General features: G+C 61.9%; 1 protein-coding gene across 1 annotated transcript; it reads left to right on the forward strand.

Annotated features, from left to right (window-relative positions):
- The first annotated feature begins 3,621 nt into the window (after nt 1-3,621).
- CCNB3 (cyclin B3) lies at nt 3,622-8,143 on the forward strand. The gene is made up of 12 exons (XM_075435609.1): nt 3,622-3,635; nt 4,200-4,318; nt 4,400-4,483; nt 4,690-4,808; nt 5,328-5,409; nt 5,764-5,862; nt 6,043-6,135; nt 6,386-6,523; nt 6,975-7,130; nt 7,421-7,570; nt 7,744-7,874; nt 8,027-8,143. The coding sequence occupies exons 2-12, from the start codon at nt 4,226-4,228 to the stop codon at nt 8,097-8,099; spliced, it is 1,218 nt and encodes a 405-aa protein (XP_075291724.1). The 5' UTR covers nt 3,622-3,635; nt 4,200-4,225; the 3' UTR covers nt 8,100-8,143.
- The last annotated feature ends 103 nt before the right edge of the window (nt 8,144-8,246 follow it).

Below are 8,246 nucleotides of genomic sequence, written 5' to 3' on the forward strand. Positions count from 1 at the left end.
GCTGCTCCAGCTCCAAAAGCCAGCGTGGGCTCTGTAATGTCATGGAAGCAGTGACCCAGATCTTCTCACGATAAGGACACTCCAGGCACCAATGCTCTTGAGCTAGGAAATACTGGGGTCTATTTTTCCATCCGCCACATCTGCCACCACACATGAAGTGCCTGGGCTTGGTGCAGCAAGAGAGGGCTGTGGGGGGACATCAGTGCACCCCTTAACCCAGCTTCTGGTGTTTGGTGGTCCGCTGGGGGCTGGGGCCTCCCCAGCCCCACCTCTGCGGCCAGGCCCACGCCGAGCTGGGCGGTGGATGCTCTCCTCGTATGGAACCAGGTGCCGTGGCAATGCAGCAGCCTTGCACTCCTGCTCCAATGAGAGGGGCCAAGGACTGGCGTCTTGCCTGGTCTGGGGCTTTGCTGAGGGATGTCAGAGCCCAAGGAGAGTTTGGGGGGCTCTCACCTCAAAGCAGCCCCCAGCATCCTTGGATGATGGGCAGGACTGAGACCACAGACTTGCCTCCATGCTTGGACAGCTGGCACAGCTCCTGCTGCAGACCCACAGCGTTCACCTTGCAGGGTCCACTTCTTGCTCCTCCCATCTTTCCTCCAGTACCCCCTGAGAGCCAGGTGGGATTTTGGCATGTGTGGTGCAAGCCACAGCCCCTGCGGTGGGGCCAGGCTTCCCGAGAGCCTCCTGAGGAGCACCGGCATGGCAGCACCACGGGGACTGGAAAAGCCGGCTTCCCCCTGCCAAGCCTGGGCAGGACGGGCAGATGCAGGCCCATCCCAGAGCGGGCCACTCGCCCAAGCCCCCGCAGGCAGATTCGGATGGGGGGTTTTGGCTGGAGATGTTATCCCACAGGCCAATGCTCTGTGTTTCCATCGGCGGTGGGATGTGTCCCAGCTCTGCCTGGCAAGTACATGCCCAGCTCGTATTTTTGGTTGGAGCACGAGCTGCCCCAACATGCACAAGCAGAGGCAGACACCTGGATCGCACAAGGATCCCGATCGACAGCGAGTGAACCTCAGGGAGCTCCCAGGCCAGGGATAGCAGTGGCAGCACCAGGAGAGCTGGGGCTGGAGAGGACAAGTGGCTGAGGAGGAAACAAGATGGGCTGGAGCCACAGCAGCCCTAACCGGTCTTGGGGACTGAAAGTACCTGAGATCTGTGGGACCCAGGTTTAAACCCCCACCGGCCCTGCGAGCACCCCTTGGCCACACTGCACCCCAGAGCTGTTCTGCTGCTCCTAGCTGTCAATGGCCCCAGGTCTTTCTGCTAGAGACATGGCAGAGCTCCCTGGGCCAGCCTGCCTGTCAGGGAGGAGAAAGGACTGATCCTGCCCGCAGGGCCCCTGGGCAGCAGGTTTAACTCCCCTCGGAAGCTGGCACGGGCATGGGGGGGGTTCGTCAGCTCCACCAGCAACCACGGCACATGGGTGTGGGGTTAGTGTGGGGTTATCCCAGAGGATTTCCTTGGATTAAACGTAGGAATCTGGAAGGTTTTTCTGGGACTCTGCCAGCTGGGGGAAGCTCCCCTCTGCTGCAGTGTTGAACTGTGCTGAGCTTACCTCGACTTGGGTGGGGGGGGGGGGGATGTCCTTCGAGCCTGAAGCTTGGCACAGTGCTAAAAGCCCCCAAGAACTGGAGAGGGGAAGGGATCTCTGCACAACAGGCGGCACATGTGCCACCTGCCATCGCAGTCCACAAGGGAACGGGGATCAGGTCAGAGCATCCCCGAAGCCTCGGGGACCATGGGAGCAGCTCAGACAGCTCAGACACCGTGGGTGGGTAAGGGGCTGCCCTGCGAGAACCACCCCGCAGGAGCAGGGCAGGTCCTGCCCTCGGAGCCACCTTTTGCCCCCAGGAGCCCAGCCCAGCATCCCCCAGTTGAGCTCAGGCAACAGGTATGGGGCGGGTGCCTCCCATACCAGGGCCACAGGCAGGGGTCACCTCTGCCCCCCGCAGCCGCCGCCACCCCCACTCCCCAGGTACGTGTCACGGCCAGCTGCGACGTGGAGGTCACCCAGCACCTCCATCCTCCTTCCAGAAAACGAGACACTGGGGAGCAGGGGGGTGACTGCCTGGGGGCTGTTCACTGGGGAGGTCACCCCTCTCTTTCTGACCTCATCAGGGGATGGAAAAGGGGACGGACCCCCTGAGAGCAACCAAATTGGCGGACGAGCCCAAGGTGGAGCCTCCTGGGTGCCCTGAGCCCAGCAGGCAGGAGCAGAGGGCAGGGGAGGAGGCAAGAGGGACAGACCCTTTATCTCAGCTGTGCTGCAAGTGTTTTTTGGGGCAAGGGGCTTTCTCCCTGGCCAGCATATTAAACAGCACCCGCTTATGCCCCATTTGAGGCTGTGTCTGCAGCAGAGAGTTGTAGCCCTCAGAGCTCAACGGGTGGGGATGAAGTGGTGGCTGCTGGTGCCATCCCTGCCTGGACAAGTGTGACAGATGCACTTGACCCGTTAACCGAACTCACGGTGGTTTGGTACAGGCTCCAAAGATGTAACCGAGCCAAGAAATTCTCCAGTTCCAATCTGTTCTCTGACAACCCGCAAAGGAGCAGAGTGACACAGTGAGCATCGACGCATATGAGCTTGGAACACCGATCACGCAATTAAGACATGAGAAATGGGTGGCTTTTCCAAGACTCCTTTATCAAGGAACAAAGCGAGCTGTGGCTACAAGGAGTCTCGTGCCTACATTCCCCGTTGCGTGTAACTTGACTGCAAGCCGACAGCTTTACCCCGCAAATCGGAGAGCCTGAGTAAGCCTCCTCTGAGCTCTCCCTGCTCGGCAGCCCGGCGGCCATCCCCCCTCGAGCTGGGGTGCCCCAAGGTCGCTCCTCCAGGCAGAGGCCTCTCACCAGCAGCAGATCTTGGGTAAGCGGCCGGCGTTGCCCACAGCCCGGCGCGCGGTGGCTCCGATTTGCACCTCGGTAACTCCGACTCTGCCTCGGCACCTTCCAGTCACCGCTCGGTAACCCAGCGCCCCTCACCATCGAGCGGCACCGAGTCACGCTTTTACAGCATCGCGTTAAAACCCCTTTTGCTGACACCTTTCACAGTGCTCTTTAAGCGATTTAAATCGCCCGCTGGCGACTCCGGCTCACAGCAGCTGCAGGCCAGCGGCGGGCAGGCCAGCGGGGCGACCCACGGCCCCGGCCCCGGCGGCGCCAGGCCCAGAGGCCTGCGGAGGCCGCTCCATCCCTCCCGGGAAGGGCGGGAGAGCCGTGGCTGCTCCCCCGGAGCTGCGAGTCCCACCGGGACGTGGCACGGGGCGGCCAGGACCGGCCGCTCCCCGCACGGTACCGAGCGCGGCCTCCCGCCAGCCATGACACCCTCCCCACCGGCCCCCGCGAGACGGGTTTAAACGGCAGCCCGTCCCACCAATCACCGCCCGCCTCGGCCTGCCGGCCCGGCCCGCCCCAGCCGCGTGTCCGCCCTTCCATTGGCCGCCGAGGCTGAATTTTAAACCTTGCAGCCCTGCCCCTTAGCAACCGCATCCCTTCCCGCTCACCGATTGGCCGCCGGTTGGCACGGCCCCGCGCTCTGATTGGGCGACGCTCGGCCAGTGCTGGCCGGCCGCTGCGGAGCTGCTACTTTCAAAAGAGCCGGGGCCGGCCGCGAGACGGCGGCGCAGGTGAGTGGGGCGGTTGGGAGCCCTGGGCCGGGCTCCTCTCGCGGGGACCCTGGGGATGGCTGGCTGGGGGGTGCCGGGCTCGCGGCCTGTCCTGAGGGCTGGCTGCTGAGGGGGGGTTCCCCGGGCTTAGTCCTTCCCTCCCCGCCACCGCCGGCCCGTTCCCCGACGCCCGGGGGAGGGCAGCCCTGCGCTGGGGGCTCCCCTGGGGTGCGGGGTGCCCCTGAGCCCGCTTCCCCTCCTGGTGTTGGGGGGGTTAAGGGAGAGGGAGCCCTTGCATCCTTCTCTGGGAGCGGCCCCTCCCCGTGCTCCCCGCAGGGTGCTCTCGGTGGAGCTGGGGGGCTCCGTGTCCCCCCCGGCCCCGGGAGGAGCCCGCCAGCCCTGCCCCGCTCCCCGGCCCGCCATGCGCCCTCCCCGGCACCCGCCATGCTCAGGGAAGGGTTGGGGCCCGTCCCGGCTGCGTCCCCCCGCCCCCCGGGAGGGCCCAGCGCCCCGTGGCTCTGCCCCTGGCCCTTGGGGGGGTCCCTGGCCAGGCAGTGCCCGCTTCAAGCCCTGCTCTGCTCCTAGCTTGCTCGCAGAGGCCGAGGGAGAGGATGCCGTTGCCACGCAATGCCAAGATGCTGAGCACTAAGCAGCCCCGAGCAGGCAAGGTGGGCCCTGCTGTGGAGAATGCCAACCCCGAGAAGGTGAGTCCTGAGCCAGGCAAGGGGTGTGGGGGGCTTCTGTGGGGCAGCTGGCCCCCCGTCTTCTAATAGCCTCTGTTGCAGGAGGAGAGCTGTCAGGCCAAGAGGTCTCCATCCTCACCCCAGGGTGGGCCCAAGAAGAGGTCGGCGTTTGGGGACATCACCAACGTGAGTGCTTTTGTGAGAGTGGGGGCTTCAGTGCCGCCTGTGACACCGCTCCCCCCCACCCCGTGGGAGTGGGGCTGGGTATCCTCTCCAGCATGCAGAGCAGGGGGTCTCCCATGCCCTGTCAGCAGGAGGAGAGGTCTCCCTTCAGGGCACGACTCACTTCCCTCTGCACGCCCCTCTGTATACCCCCATTTTCCCCCAAACAGGCTCACAAGAACCAGGTGGTGGCAGGGAAGAAGGAGGCTGTGAAAGTGGCTCCACACAAGGCTCAGAGGGCCCATCCTGCCCTAGGGGTGGCCAAGAACAATGAGATCAACCTCAAAAAGTGGGTAGCCGGGGGAGATGGGAATAGGACTGGGGCAGGGGGGACACTGCAAGGCCAGCATCTGCAAACCTGTCCCATTGGGAAGAACACGCAGTGATGCAGGCTTCCTTTGGGTGATAGAGACCATAAGCCAGATGGGGAGGGCAGACAGTAGATAAAATGGTCTCAAGTTGCAGCAGGGGGGCGTCTAGGTTGGGTGTTAGGAAAAATTTCTTCACCAAAAGGGTTATCAAGCATTGGAGCAGGCTGCCCAGGGAAGTGGTGGAATCACCATCCCTGGAGGTATTTAAGATGTGTAGATGTGGTGCTTAGGGGCATGGTTTAGTGGTGGACTTGGCAGCATTAGGCTTACAGTTGGACTTAAAGGTGTTTTCCAACATAAATGATTCTCAGAGTCTCTGTGGGGTTATTTCAGGGGTGGTTTAGCCCCTTCCTGAAGCAGCAAGGGCTCAGAGAACCTCTTTCAGCCAGGAGATGTAGTCTCCTCTCACCAACAATTTACGCTCTTGTCCTGTCCAGGTCAATGAAGAAAACTCCCCCAACAGAGGCTCCTGCAGAGCCCAAGGAGGATCCTGTGCCAGAGCAGCCAGTGCCTGCGCAGGTACCGAAGCCGTCCGAGGGGAGGTCAGGGACCCTCGGCTGCAGCCTGGCCCCTGGTCCCAACCTGGCAGTGCCAGTCTGTGGCTGCCACTCGTGATACTGGGGGCACCAGGCAGTGCTTTGGACCTCAGAGATACTTGGACCAGTGTGATGGGAAGCTGGGGAGGGGGTAAACCCGCACCCACATTCTTCCTTCAAAAGACCTCCCATGGGAAAGAATGGACTGGGGACTGCAGGGTGAGGGTGGCAGATGGGGAAAGGGTCAAAGAGGTGCAGCAACCTTGAGCTAAAGGGGCGATGGGCACCTGCAGAGCTTGGGGCTTCCCCCTTACTGCTGCCTCCTTCACCCCACCAGGTACCAGCAGTGGAGGACATAGACAAGGAGCAGCTGGGTGACCCCTATGCCAGTGCAGAGTACGCCAAGGACATCTTCGAATACATGCGGAGCAGAGAGGTGGGTGATGCCTGGCCAGGGGCTGGGAGCCGTGTCTGGGGAAGGGGTGACCACGTCAGCAGGTCCACCCGCTGCCCAGAGGCTCTGCTCACCTGCCAGGGGCCCTCATGGGGTGGGAGGGAACTCATCTGACAGTGGTGATGTCTGGCAAGTCCCTGACAGCTGGTACTACCCCGGCAGGAGAAATTTGTGCTCCCCGACTACATGGAGAAGCAGCCAGACATCAGCAGGGACATGCGTGCCATCCTGGTGGACTGGATGGTGGAGGTGCAGGTAGGTGGGCCTGGGGAAGGGACATGGCCTGCTGCAGAGCAGCCCCCACCCTGCCTTTGGCATGTGGGACCTCAGGATGCTAGCAGAGGCTCCTGTGGGCATCCCTGGTGCAGAGCTGATCTTCTTCCTCCCCAGGCCTGGGATGAGCCTGCATTCTCCCCTCCAAGCCCGGCCCCTGTAAGGGGGGTTGCCAGGAGGGACAAGCTTCTCCCTGACACCCTCTTCTGCCCCTCTGCCCACACCCTTGCAGGAGAACTTTGAGCTGAACCATGAGACACTGTACCTGGCTGTGAAGCTGGTGGACCACTACCTGGTGGAGGTGGTGAGCATGAGGGACAAGCTACAGCTTATCGGCTCTACCGCCATCCTCATTGCCTCCAAATTTGAGGTGACTCCTTATGTGATTTCTTGGGGTGCTGGGGTGGAGGGGGCTCTACGTCTCTGGTCCCGATGGGTTACTGGAGAAGGCCAGGTCCCCGTGGTGCCAGGCCACTGCCCTGAGAGCTGCTGGGGCGGTGTGTTTGTCCTCATGTTACCCCTTCCTATCCCAAGGGCTGCAAATGCAATGCCAGTGGGCTGGATCCTGTCTCCCCATGTCACTGGAGACCTGGCTCCTCTCCGCTGTGCGGAGACCACCAGGACACCTGAGTTCACCTCATGCAAGCAAAGCTTGGAGTTAGAGCCAGTGTCTGGGGCAGTACAGACAACACACGAGCCCCACTGGACCTTTCGGGGTCTGGCAGGGCGTAAGCCTTTACAGGGCCTGCAGACTGGTAGGATTTTCCTGAGCGTGGCCAGGATGAGCCCTGTTAGGGTGCTGAGCGGTTGTGCCCTGGCAGGAGCGGTACCCACCATGCGTGGATGACTTTCTCTACATCTGCGATGATGCCTACAAACGGGAAGAGCTCATTGCTATGGAGATGAGCATCCTCAGCACCCTCAAGTTCGACATCAACATCCCCATTCCCTACCGGTTCCTGCGACGCTTTGCCAAGGTGAGCGCAGCAGGAGGATGGGCTGGTGTCAAGGTGCATCCAGGCAGCCCTCGTGTTGGCTCTTGGGTGGTGATGAGCATCCCCTGGGCCCTGGGATCCCAGCTGGCAGCAAGCAGGGTTTGGCCAGGCCCCCCGACAGGCTTGAGGGGTGAAGATGCTGGTCTGTGGCAGAGTGGAGGTGTGGGATCTGTGTCCCGTGCCCCAGGGGCAGCACTCTAGATTCCACAAAGGTTGGCGTTGGGGGCAGCTTGCTCAAAAGGCTGAGCCTTTTCCTGCCTGTCTGGCTGTAGTGCGCCCGTGCCACCATGGAGACGCTGACGCTGGCCCGCTTCCTCTGTGAGATGACCCTGCAGGAGTACGACTATGCCAGGGAGAGCCCCTCCAAGCTGGCTGCCAGCTGCCTGCTGCTGGCCCTCACCATGAAGAACCTTGGTGGCTGGGTAAGTAAGCGCCTGCCAAACCTGCTCGGGGCACCACAGAGGGTGCAGGAGTGGATGGACCGGCGTGCAGGCGTGATGCTCTGGGGCTATGCTCAGATCTGGGGGGGCTGAAGAGGGAAGATGGCTGTACCGTTGCTGAGAGGACCCCGCTGAGCCCTGCTGTTCCTTTGCAGACACCAACGCTGGAGTACTACAGCGGGTACTGCTCCCAGGACCTGCATCCCCTGGTGAAGAGGCTGAATTTCCTTCTCACATACCAGCCCCGCGACAAGCTAAAGGCCGTGCGTACCAAGTACTCGCACAGGTGAGCATCACAGGCCTCTGCCTTGTGCCTGCCCCCTCTGCGGAGGGTGGCACCACCAGCATGCACCCTTGGGTGCTGCAGAGAACTGGGGCACTCTGGTGGATGGGTGTCAGGGCTGTGGCTGAGCTCTAAGCCAATGTGGTTCCTTCCAGGGTCTTCTTTGAGGTTGCCAAAGTCACCCCCATGGACATGCTCAGGTTGGAGGAGATACTGAAGAGCTGCTAGCCCTGTCTCTGTAAATAGCCTGTAAATAGCTGGGTGGTCTCTGGCAGGGGAGCACCATGTACATAAATAATAGCAGTTTTAACTGGAGGGGTGGGAGGGGGGGAGGAAAAAAAGGTCATGTAGAGTTGTCAATAAAATGTTGTGTTT

Source organism: Opisthocomus hoazin, chromosome 14 (assembly GCF_030867145.1).
Source record: "Opisthocomus hoazin isolate bOpiHoa1 chromosome 14, bOpiHoa1.hap1, whole genome shotgun sequence".
In the NCBI taxonomy this organism is placed as follows: Eukaryota; Metazoa; Chordata; class Aves; order Opisthocomiformes; family Opisthocomidae; genus Opisthocomus; species Opisthocomus hoazin.

What these genes read in the sequence shown, in the direction of transcription:
- CCNB3 (XM_075435609.1), top strand. Translation starts at nt 4,226, where the DNA reads ATGCCGTTGCCACGCAATGCCAAGATGCTGAGCACTAAGCAGCCCCGA. An exon ending in AATGAGATCAACCTCAAAAA is followed by an intron (nt 4,809 to 5,327) that starts GTGGGTAGCCGG and finishes TGTCCTGTCCAG; the next exon opens with GTCAATGAAGAAAACTCCCC. An exon ending in TCATTGCCTCCAAATTTGAG is followed by an intron (nt 6,524 to 6,974) that starts GTGACTCCTTAT and finishes GTGCCCTGGCAG; the next exon opens with GAGCGGTACCCACCATGCGT.